The 13891-nt window shown below is 51.2% G+C and overlaps 2 protein-coding genes across 2 annotated transcripts; one reads left to right on the forward strand and one right to left on the reverse strand.

Moving 5' to 3' along the window:
- Nucleotides 1–281: 281 nt before the first annotated feature.
- On the reverse strand, nucleotides 282–4513 carry syt15 (synaptotagmin XV; the record flags this gene model as incomplete). The annotated part of the gene is made up of 7 exons (XM_072459804.1): nucleotides 282–424; nucleotides 1161–1340; nucleotides 1543–1651; nucleotides 2043–2207; nucleotides 2388–2695; nucleotides 2771–2934; nucleotides 4299–4513. Coding segments are annotated over 7 exons (1284 nt in total), but the record flags the coding sequence as incomplete, so codon positions are not given.
- LOC140372697 (E3 ubiquitin-protein ligase TRIM39-like) lies at nucleotides 3053–4256 on the forward strand. Its single transcript, XM_072459801.1, has 2 exons — nucleotides 3053–3061; nucleotides 3120–4256. The coding sequence occupies exons 1-2, from the start codon at nucleotides 3053–3055 to the stop codon at nucleotides 4254–4256; spliced, it is 1146 nt and encodes a 381-aa protein (XP_072315902.1).
- Nucleotides 4514–13891: the final 9378 nt, after the last annotated feature.

A 13891-nucleotide genomic window follows, 5' to 3' on the forward strand; every position in this document is an offset into this window, starting at 1 on the left:
GGGAAAGTGGAACGTTTTTATGGTGAATATATACAGTATATTATAAAATCACATCAAATCGAGATAAAATCGCTTTAAAAAAAATAGCTTAATTTCATAAATGAGTATGCTAATGTGCTAATGTGCTTTAAATGTCGTTAACTTTTGCAGAAGATTAAACTTAACAAAATAAAGAAAGGAAAGAGAACGATTAAAAACTGCATTTATTACAAAATAAAACATTGTCATTTAATCAGAGATCCGGAGCGTTTAGCTTCTAAAACGAGACCTCTGTGCGTGCTTCAGACCGGAGGCCCCAGAGGATGCCAGCGCTCCACAGCGCCACCTGCAGGAGCGGAGAGCATGTCCATCCAGTGAGAGAGCTGAGGGCCCCGAGAGAACATGAAGGGCCCCAAGACCACGGCCCCCACAGGGAAACAGGAGTCTGAGGGAAAGAAAGAGAACTCTGTACATGAATCAAGAGTACGAGATTAGATGCAGTAGCAGTACTAGTACTAGTAGTATTTGTAGTAGTATTAATAGTATCATAGACTGAGCCTTCCGAACGTAAGAGTCGTGATGTCACTATTATAAAAGTGTGTAAAGTATTTTTATTTGTATGCTTTTGTCACATTCACTTTATTTGGTCAAACTGGTCATAAACGTGAAGATTTGTCAATAATACTCAATAATACTCAATAATACTCAATAATCGTTAAATAGTGTCGTTTTCCTCACAATAATCACAACACTGACACATTTTACGTCCCAGTTGAAGACAGTTTTTCGAGTCCTATTCAGCGCCCTTAAAATGGGAGTGCCTCAAGGATCTGCTCTAGGGCCTCTGCTCTTCTCACCGTATTAGCTTCCATTTGGATCCACTTTAAGTAGATATGGCATCATATTTCACAGTTACGCCGATGACAGCCCCCACGACTATGGAATCTTTTGCCGTTAGAGATTAGACTCAGACTCTGCTTTTAACAGTGTTTTTGAAGGTTTTCCATGTTTTATTTGTATTCTTTCTAAGCGCACAGCCCTTTTGTTCAAGTTTTTAAAGTGCTTTATAAACACAGTTGGTATGATAGTAGTATGTGTAGTAGTAGTAGTAGTAGTAGTAGTAGTAGTAGTAGTAGTAGTAGTAGTAGTAGTAGTAGTAGTAGTAGTAGAAGTAGAAGTACCTGTCCCTCTGTCTTTGTGCAGTACTTGGATCCTCACACAGCTCTGCTCCAGCTGATTCTGTTTGACTTTGAAGGCGTGTTTCTGGTTGAGACACGGCGGATCATCCTCGGACTGAAGGACTGGACCGCGTTTGGACTTGACCTGAGCCTGGGCCTGGACCGAGACCTGGACCAGAAGCCCTGAAGACCAAAGCCAGGTTTAACAACATGGGTCAACGAGCGACCGACCCGTCCGCCGGGAGACAAAAAGTAAAGTCTAGAGTGTGAAAAACGAATCGCGAGGAGCACAGTTCTATTCGTTTCATGACAAGCTGAAGGAGTTGTGCTTTTGAGGCGGAGTCCCGGAGGAGCTCCTGAGGGTCTCACAGGGTTCTCTCCTCACCTGTGCTCTGGGTCAGTCCCCGGGCTCTGACCACACACACCGTCAGTCTCTGAGCTGAGGCAGAGTAACTCAGAGAGACCAGGACCTCCCCCAGCGAAGGACTCTGGGACTGCAAGTGAACACGTCGCAATTAAAGACACACCGCGGCACATTTCAGGCCACGTACCTGAGGAGCTACACATGGAAGGGCAAATATTATGCATTATTTGTATCGTTATCGGGCGTCAAACATGATCTTCAGCAACTTAAATGAAAGAAAGAACTGAAAATCTGTTTCTCTGTTGTTCCCCACGGGTCTAACTGAGCTTTGGCACCATCTTCAGGCTGCAGAGGGAAGTACACGTGTACATAAGAAACAACTGAAGAGTGAGTTGTACTGATCGTGATTAGAGTCTCAGAGCGAGTCAAAAACAGCAGAAGATTCTCAGAGTCACAGATGGAGAAAAGGTCAATTATGGAGGAGATTCAGAACGGAGTGTTTCTGGAAGCAGGAGCCAAACCTGCGGCTGTTGCGTCTGTAGCGCCCTCCACAGGACTCTCCCGGTGTGGCACAGGTCTCCTCTTAAAGCCACCTCCGCTCGCCCCAGGGCCCTGTGTCTCGAGTCTGCTCCGACACTCAGGACCACCAGGCTCAGGACGGACAAGGAGACAGTCTGAGGAGAGACCTGAAGAGAGACCAGAACCGGGCCCAGAACCAGGCCCGGACCAGGGTCAAACCGGGCCCAGAACCTGGCCCAGATTAGGGTTAAACTGGGCCCAGAACCAGACCCGGACCAGGGTCAAACCGGGCCCGGACCAGGGTCAAACCAAGACTGATCCAGAACTGAGCCAGGACCGTTTCATACCTGGAAGAGCACGCAGTGATTGAACTCTGGGTCGGGGCCCGTGTTCCTGGCCTTGGCCTGCTGGGGGCGCCGGTCGTCGGGCAGGAGGCGGAGCTCGATCAGCGTCAGGTCCGAGTGGAAACGGGGAGGAAGATTAGAGAGACGAAGAAGAGAAACGACAAGCTGCTCCGAACGATGTCTGTACTCGACGGAGAAACACAAGAGAGGAGCGAGAAGAGGGGGAGGGGCCGAGAGAGAGAGAGGGGAGGAGGAACGAGGAGAGGAGGAGGAGTACAGGGAGGAGAGGAGGGAACCCACGGGGAACCAGCCTGAGGAGAAAGCAACGTCAATACCAATATAATGAGACAAAAGGCTAACCACTCTGCCACTCCAAACAGACTCACTGCGGACGCATAGAGACCCGCGGTGCTTCTGCTGCTCCGTCTTTGGCTCCACGGCCGGTTCCGGTTCTAGTTCTGGTTCTGGTTCTGGTTCTTCTTTGGGTTCGAGTTCTTGAGATTTGTGCGAGAGGAACCGAGGAGGAACCGTGAACGGGATCTCACCAGGGCTGGAGCAGAAGAGGAAATGGAACACGACTGAGGATCTTTATGTCTCCCACAGTAGCTCCTTCCACAGAGACACAAAGGCTATAAAGTGGAGAAGACCCGCCATTGGGATACCAACTGATGCCTAAGGCAAAGAAGAGTCTTTATTCCTTAGACTTTATTTCAGCTGACCTGACCCTAACCGAAGAAGAAGAACCTCCAGCCTCATCTCACAGTCTCTGGGCTGAAAAGACACCAGCTGATGGAGCCTGTGGAGAACCTGGAAGACAGGGTGTGTCCCAAACACCAGCGCCCCCTGGAGCTCTTCTGTGGAACTGACCAGAGCTGTGTCTGTACCCTGTGTGTTCTAGAGCACAAGAACCATGAGCTGTTGTCTCTGGACGAGGCGTGTGAGCACAGGAGGTCCTCTCTGCTGCAGATGGTGGCGCAGAGGAGGCTGAAGGTCCAGGAGATCCAGGGCTGTGTGGAGCTCAGTGACACAGAGGTCCACAGAGAGAGGGCTGTGGGGCTGCAGGCCTTCACTGATCTCATGCAGTCTGTTCAGAGCCTTCAGGACCGGTTCTTAGAGGAGCTGCAGGAGAAGCAGAGCCGGAGCCACAAACGAGCCCAGGAGCTGGTGCAGCAGCTGGAACAGGAGATCTGTGAGCTGGAGAAGAGCAGCACTGAGGAGGAGCGGCTCTCACGCTCTCAAGACCCCCTCCACTTTCTACAGAACTGCCCTGCACTCACGCCCCCTGCTGGGCTGAAGGAGTGGAGCAGCCTGAGCTTTGAGCCGGAGACGTGTGAGGGCAGTGCAGCCCGGGCTCTGTCTGAGCTGGAGAAACATCTCTCTGAAGTGTCTTCAAGATTAGAACTACTGAGAGTGAAGCAGTTTGTGGTGGAGGTCACTCTGGATCCAGACACTGCAGCTCCAAGGCTCGTTCTGTCTGAAGATCTCAAACAGGTTCATCACACTGATGTGAGGAAGAAGCTCCCAGATTCTCCTCTGAGGTTTGATCGATATGTTAATGTTCTGGGAAAGCAGAGTTTCTCCTCAGGCAGGTTTTACTTTGAGGTTCAGGTCAAAGGGAAAACAGATTGGGATTTAGGAGTGGCCCAAGAGTCCATCAACAGGAAGAGAGAGGTCTATCTGAGTCCTGAGGATGGATTCTGGTGCATCTGGTTAAGAAACAAAGATCAGTACAAAGCTTGTACAGACTATCCTGTCCTTCTGCCTCTGCAGCGAGCTCCTCAGAAGGTCAGGGTGTTTGTGGACTATGGTGAGGGTCTGGACTCCTTTTGTGATGCAGCTCTCGTTAAACCGCACGCTCTCGTTAAACATTAAAAAGCCCAAAGGAAAGAGACAAAAGGACAAAAGCTCCCTCACATGGTCCACGCTCCCTGTGAGACTAGCACCAGAGGAGCAGTGCATGATGGGACGGAGGGCGTGGTGCTGATCAGCTCCTGGTATCGGCTCCGGCCACGCCTCCTCTTCATCAGATAGTAAAGGGTTAAAGCCAAGAGGAGAGAGAGGAGCAGAGCGCAGAGGGCGAGCGAGAGCGGCAGCAGCCAATCAGGAGCTGAGAACACAAAGTACACCAATATTCATGTACAGTTGTATTACACTGATTCAGCTCTTGGTTAAAAGTACACAGTATGTTAAAGCGCCCCCTACAGGTCCAACGACTCATCCAACTAAAATACAGATAAGATAAATATATTTTGAATTTTGTTAAAAATTATGGAAATGTTATCACAGAATAAGACAGGTTTAAGGTTTATATTTTACTTCCTGTTTGTAATTGATGACATCAACACTGGGAAATTACCCAGCAAACACTGGGCCAAAACTCATCTAATATCACAACTTTTTAAAATTTGATGACTGTCACTTCCTCTATGAGTGTCCCTGGCGTGATGTCACTTCCTGTATGAGTGTCCCTGGTGTGATGTCACTTCCTCTATGAGTGTCCCTGGCGTGATGTCACTTCCTGTATGAGTGTCCCTGGTGTGATGTCACTTCCTGGGTTGACACAGAGGTGATTCCACAGCTGTTTCCATAGCAACCAAACTGTAAACAAGAGCCAAACTCCACAGAAACATAAACAATAAGACCATAAAACACCTTTATTTAGTCCAACCATGTGTCGCACACTGATGACATCACGCTGATGACATCACACCGATGACATCACTGATGACATCACACCGATGACATCACTGATGACATCACACCGATGACATCACACTGATGACATCACACTGATGACATCACACTGGTGACATCACACTGATGACATCACACTGGTGACATCACACTGATGACATCACGCCGATGACATCACTGATGACATCACACTGATGACATCACACTGATGACATCACACTGATGACATCACACTGGTGACATCACACTGATGACATCACACTGGTGACATCACACTGATGACATCACACTGATGACATCACACTGATGACATCACACTGGTGACATCACACTGGTGACATCACACTGATGACATCACACTGATGACATCACTGATGACATCGCACTGATGACATCACACTGATGACATCACACTGATGACATCACACTGGTGACATCACACTGATGACATCACACTGATGACATCACACTGGTGACATCACACTGATGACATCACACTGGTGACATCACACTGATGACATCACACTGGTGACATCACACTGATGACATCACACTGATGACATCACACTGATGACATCACACTGATGACATCACTGATGACATCGCACTGATGACATCACACTGATGACATCACACTGATGACATCACACTGATGACATCACACTGGTGACATCACACTGATGACATCACACTGGTGACAGCACACTGATGACATCACACTGGTGACATCACACTGATGACATCACACTGGTGACATCACACTGATGACATCACACTGATGACATCACACTGGTGACATCACACTGATGACATCACACTGGTGACATCACACTGATGACATCACACTGGTGACATCACACTGGTGACAGCACACTGATGACATCACACTGGTGACATCACACTGATGACATCACACTGGTGACATCACACTGATGACATCACACTGATGACATCACACTGATGACATCACACTGGTGACATCACACTGGTGACATCACACTGATGACATCACACTGATGACATCACTGATGACATCGCACTGATGACATCGCACTGATGACATCACACTGATGACATCACACTGATGACATCACACTGGTGACATCACACTGGTGACATCACACTGATGACATCACACTGATGACATCACTGATGACATCGCACTGATGACATCACACTGGTGACATCACACTGGTGACAGCACACTGATGACATCACACTGATGACATCACACTGGTGACATCACACTGATGACATCACACTGATGACATCACACTGATGACATCACACTGGTGACATCACACTGATGACATCACACTGATGACATCACACTGGTGACATCACACTGATGACATCACACTGATGACATCACTGATGACATCGCACTGATGACATCACACTGGTGACATCACACTGGTGACAGCACACTGATGACATCACACTGGTGACATCACACTGATGACATCACACTGATGACATCACACTGATGACATCACACTGGTGACATCACACTGATGACATCACACTGGTGACATCACACTGGTGACATCACACTGATGACATCACAGAGGGATTCAGCTCCACTTCCTGACACTTTAAACTTTTCAAATTGTCTTCACAAACTGAACAGAAGTCAAACTGTGATGAATGGTTATCACGGGTTCTACACCATTAAACTGAGTCAGGTTTAGAAGAACAGCAGAACCTTCAGACTTTAAGTACATGAAGTACAAATACCTGATAAACTTTAGTGTTATTTGTAGTGTTGGTCTTACACACTGGACTCGAGCGGGAGAATCTGAATGAAATGCAGTATCTAGTTTGACCTCTGACCCTGCGTTTCCTCGGCAGCCGCAGGTGGGACATGTACTTTCATCGAAGACTTTGACGTTGGACGTTTCCACACATTTTCATTTAAAGAAAAGAAATCCTCCTGTTCTCACCTGTCATCGCTGCAGCGTCCTCCTGTTCAGAAGCAGCTGCACCTTTCTCACTCTTATCAAGGAAAGACAAACTCAGCTGAGCATTTCATGTCCTACTGCGGCTGCGTGTCCCCCTGTGTCCCAGTGTGTTCCCCTGTGTCCCCCTGTGTCCCAGTGTGTTCCCCTGTGTCCCCCTAAGTTCCCCTGTGTTCCCCTAAGTTGCCCTGTGTTCCCCTGTGTCCTTTTGTGTCCCCCTGTGTTCCCTGTGTCCTCCTGTGTTCCCCTGTGTCCCTTTGTGTCCCCCTGTGTTCCCTGTGTCCTCCTGTGTTCCCCTGTGTCCCTTTGTGTCCCCCTGTGTTCCCTGTGTCCTCCTGTGTCCCCCTGTGTTCCCCTGTGTTCCCCTGTGTCCCCCTGTGTTCCCCTGTGTCCCCCTGTGTTCCCTGTGTCCTCCTGTGTCCTCCTGTGTCCCCCTGTGTCCCCCTGTGTTCCTGTGTTAATACAAAAGAATGACACTTGCTGACACACACCAGAGGACACTGACACACACCAGAGGACACTGACACACACCAGAGGACACTGACACACACCAGAGGACACTTGCTGACACACACCAGAGGACACTTGCTGACACACACCAGAGGACACTGACACACACCAGAGGACACTGACACACACCAGAGGACACTTGTTGACACACACCAGAGGACACTTGCTGACACACACCAGAGGACACTGACACACACCAGAGGACACTGACACACACCAGAGGACACTGACACACACCAGAGGACACTTGTTGACACACACCAGAGGACACTTGCTGACACACACCAGAGGACACTGACACACACCAGAGGACACTGACACACACCAGAGGACACTTGTTGACACACACCAGAGGACACTTGCTGACACACACCAGAGGACACTGACACACACCAGAGGACACTGACACACACCAGAGGACACTGACACACACACCAGAGGACACTTGCTGACACACACCAGAGGACACTTGCTGACACACACCAGAGGACACTGACACACACCAGAGGACACTTGCTGACACACACCAGAGGACACTGACACACACCAGAGGACACTGACACACACCAGAGGACACTTGCTGACACACACCAGAGGACACTTGCTGACACACACCAGAGGACACTGACACACACCAGAGGACACTGACACACACCAGAGGACACTGACACACACCAGAGGACAATGACACACACCAGAGGACACTGACACACACCAGAAGACACTTGCTGACACACACCAGAGGACACTTGCTGACACACACCAGAGGACACTGACACACACCAGAGGACACTGACACACACCAGAGGACACTGACACACACCAGAGGACACTGACACACACCAGAGGACACTTGCTGACACACACCAGAGGACACTGACACACACCAGAGGACACTGACACACACCAGAGGACACTTGCTGACACACACCAGAGGACACTGACACACACCAGAGGACACTTGCTGACACACACCAGAGGACACTGACACACACCAGAGGACACTGACACACACCAGAGGACACTGACACACACCAGAGGACACTGACACACACCAGAGGACACTGACACACACCAGAGGACACTGACACACACCAGAGGACACTTGCTGACACACACCAGAGGACACTGACACACACCAGAGGACACTTGCTGACACACACCAGAGGACACTGACACACACCAGAGGACACTGACACACACCAGAGGACACTTGCTGACACACACCAGAGGACACTTGCTGACACACACCAGAGGACACTGACACACACCAGAGGACACTTGCTGACACACACGAGAGGACACTGACACACACCAGAGGACACTTGCTGACACACACCAGAGGACACTGACACACACCAGAGGACACTTGCTGACACACACCAGAGGACACTGACACACACCAGAGGACACTGACACACACCAGAGGACACTTGCTGACACACACCAGATGACACTGACACACACCAGAGGACACTTGCTGACACACACCAGAGGACACTGACACACACCAGAGGACACTGACACACACCAGAGGACACTTGCTGACACACACCAGAGGACACTGACACACACCAGAGGACACTGACCCTTACCAGAGGACACTGACACACACCAGAGGACACTGACCCACACCAGAGGACACTGACACACACCAGAGGACACTGACACACACCAGAGGACACTTGTTGACACACACCAGAGGACACTGACACACACCAGAGGACACTGACACACACCAGAGGACACTGACACACACCAGAGGACACTGACACACACCAGAGGACACTTGCTGACACACACCAGAGGACACTTGCTGACACACACCAGAGGACACTGACACACACCAGAGGACACTGACACACACCAGAGGACACTTGTTGACACACACCAGAGGACACTTGCTGACACACACCAGAGGACACTGACACACACCAGAGGACACTGACACACACCAGAGGACACTGACACACACCAGAGGACACTTGTTGACACACACCAGAGGACACTTGCTGACACACACCAGAGGACACTGACACACACCAGAGGACACTGACACACACCAGAGGACACTTGTTGACACACACCAGAGGACACTTGCTGACACACACCAGAGGACACTGACACACACCAGAGGACACTGACACACACCAGAGGACACTGACACACACACCAGAGGACACTTGCTGACACACACCAGAGGACACTTGCTGACACACACCAGAGGACACTGACACACACCAGAGGACACTTGCTGACACACACCAGAGGACACTGACACACACCAGAGGACACTGACACACACCAGAGGACACTTGCTGACACACACCAGAGGACACTTGCTGACACACACCAGAGGACACTGACACACACCAGAGGACACTGACACACACCAGAGGACACTGACACACACCAGAGGACAATGACACACACCAGAGGACACTGACACACACCAGAAGACACTTGCTGACACACACCAGAGGACACTTGCTGACACACACCAGAGGACACTGACACACACCAGAGGACACTGACACACACCAGAGGACACTGACACATACCAGAGGACACTGACACACACCAGAGGACACTTGCTGACACACACCAGAGGACACTGACACACACCAGAGGACACTGACACACACCAGAGGACACTTGCTGACACACACCAGAGGACACTGACACACACCAGAGGACACTTGCTGACACACACCAGAGGACACTGACACACACCAGAGGACACTGACACACACCAGAGGACACTGACACACACCAGAGGACACTTGCTGACACACACCAGAGGACACTTGCTGACACACACCAGAGGACACTGACACACACCAGAGGACACTTGCTGACACACACCAGAGGACACTGACACACACCAGAGGACACTTGCTGACACACACCAGAGGACACTTGCTGACACACACCAGAGGACACTGACACACACCAGAGGACACTGACACACACCAGAGGACACTGACACACACACCAGAGGACACTTGCTGGCACACACCAGAGGACACTTGCTGACACACACCAGAGGACACTGACACACACCAGAGGACACTGACACACACCAGAGGACACTGACACACACCAGAGGACACTGACACACACCAGAGGACACTTGCTGACACACACCAGAGGACACTGACACACACCAGAGGACACTGACCCACACCAGAGGACACTGACACACACCAGAGGACACTGACACACACCAGAGGACACTTGCTGACACACACCAGAGGACACTGACACACACCAGAGGACACTTGCTGACACACACCAGAGGACACTGACACACACCAGAGGACACTGACACACACCAGAGGACACTTGCTGACACACACCAGAGGACACTGACACACACCAGAGGACACTTGCTGACACACACCAGAGGACACTGACACACACCAGAGGACACTGACACACACCAGAGGACACTTGCTGACACACACCAGATGACACTGACACACACCAGAGGACACTTGCTGACACACACCAGAGGACACTGACACACACCAGAGGACACTGACACACACCAGAGGACACTTGCTGACACACACCAGAGGACACTGACACACACCAGAGGACACTGACCCACACCAGAGGACACTGACACACACCAGAGGACACTGACCCACACCAGAGGACACTGACACACACCAGAGGACACTGACACACACCAGAGGACACTTGTTGACACACACCAGAGGACACTGACACACACCAGAGGACACTGACACACACCAGAGGACACTGACACACACCAGAGGACACTGACACACACCAGAGGACACTGACACACACCAGAGGACACTGACACACACCAGAGGACACTTGCTGACACACACCAGAGGACACTTGCTGACACACACCAGAGGACACTGACACACACCAGAGGACACTGACACACACCAGAGGACACTGACACACACCAGAGGACACTGACACACACCAGAGGACACTGACACACACCAGAGGACACTTGTTGACACACACCAGAGGACACTTGCTGACACACACCAGAGGACACTGACACACACCAGAGGACACTGACACACACCAGAGGACACTTGTTGACACACACCAGAGGACACTTGCTGACACACACCAGAGGACACTGACACACACCAGAGGACACTGACACACACCAGAGGACACTGACACACACACCAGAGGACACTTGCTGACACACACCAGAGGACACTTGCTGACACACACCAGAGGACACTGACACACACCAGAGGACACTTGCTGACACACACCAGAGGACACTGACACACACCAGAGGACACTGACACACACCAGAGGACACTTGCTGACACACACCAGAGGACACTTGCTGACACACACCAGAGGACACTGACACACACCAGAGGACACTGACACACACCAGAGGACACTGACACACACCAGAGGACAATGACACACACCAGAGGACACTGACACACACCAGAAGACACTTGCTGACACACACCAGAGGACACTTGCTGACACACACCAGAGGACACTGACACACACCAGAGGACACTGACACACACCAGAGGACACTGACACACACCAGAGGACACTGACACACACCAGAGGACACTTGCTGACACACACCAGAGGACACTGACACACACCAGAGGACACTGACACACACCAGAGGACACTTGCTGACACACACCAGAGGACACTGACACACACCAGAGGACACTTGCTGACACACACCAGAGGACACTGACACACACCAGAGGACACTGACACACACCAGAGGACACTGACACACACCAGAGGACACTTGCTGACACACACCAGAGGACACTTGCTGACACACACCAGAGGACACTGACACACACCAGAGGACACTTGCTGACACACACCAGAGGACACTGACACACACCAGAGGACACTTGCTGACACACACCAGAGGACACTGACACACACCAGAGGACACTGACACACACCAGAGGACACTTGCTGACACACACCAGAGGACACTTGCTGACACACACCAGAGGACACTGACACACACCAGAGGACACTTGCTGACACACACCAGAGGACACTGACACACACCAGAGGACACTTGCTGACACACACCAGAGGACACTGACACACACCAGAGGACACTTGCTGACACACACCAGAGGACACTGACACACACCAGAGGACACTTGCTGACACACACCAGAGGACACTGACACACACCAGAGGACACTTGCTGACACACACCAGAGGACACTTGCTGACACACACCAGAGGACACTGACACACACCAGAGGACACTGACACACACCAGAGGACACTGACACACACACCAGAGGACACTTGCTGGCACACACCAGAGGACACTTGCTGACACACACCAGAGGACACTGACACACACCAGAGGACACTGACACACACCAGAGGACACTGACACACACCAGAGGACACTGACACACACCAGAGGACACTTGCTGACACACACCAGAGGACACTGACACACACCAGAGGACACTGACACACACCAGAGGACACTGACACACACCAGAGGACACTTGCTGACACACACCAGAGGACACTTGCTGACACACACCAGAGGACACTGACACACACCAGAGGACACTGACACACACCAGAGGACACTTGTTGACACACACCAGAGGACACTTGCTGACACACACCAGAGGACACTGACACACACCAGAGGACACTGACACACACCAGAGGACACTGACACACACCAGAGGACACTTGTTGACACACACCAGAGGACACTTGCTGACACACACCAGAGGACACTGACACACACCAGAGGACACTGACACACACCAGAGGACACTTGTTGACACACACCAGAGGACACTTGCTGACACACACCAGAGGACACTGACACACACCAGAGGACACTGACACACACCAGAGGACACTGACACACACACCAGAGGACACTTGCTGACACACACCAGAGGACACTTGCTGACACACACCAGAGGACACTGACACACACCAGAGGACACTTGCTGACACACACCAGAGGACACTGACACACACCAGAGGACACTGACACACACCAGAGGACACTTGCTGACACACACCAGAGGACACTTGCTGACACACACCAGAGGACACTGACACACACCAGAGGACACTGACACACACCAGAGGACACTGACACACACCAGAGGACAATGACACACACCAGAGGACACTGACACACACCAGAAGACACTTGCTGACACACACCAGAGGACACTTGCTGACACACACCAGAGGACACTGACACACACCAGAGGACACTGACACACACCAGAGGACACTGACACACACCAGAGGACACTGACACACACCAGAGGACACTTGCTG

Source organism: Eucyclogobius newberryi, unplaced genomic scaffold, assembly GCF_026437365.1.
Source record: "Eucyclogobius newberryi isolate DKJ021-1_F unplaced genomic scaffold, fEucNew1.0.hap1 SCAF_277, whole genome shotgun sequence".
Taxonomy (NCBI): domain Eukaryota; kingdom Metazoa; phylum Chordata; class Actinopteri; order Gobiiformes; family Gobiidae; genus Eucyclogobius; species Eucyclogobius newberryi.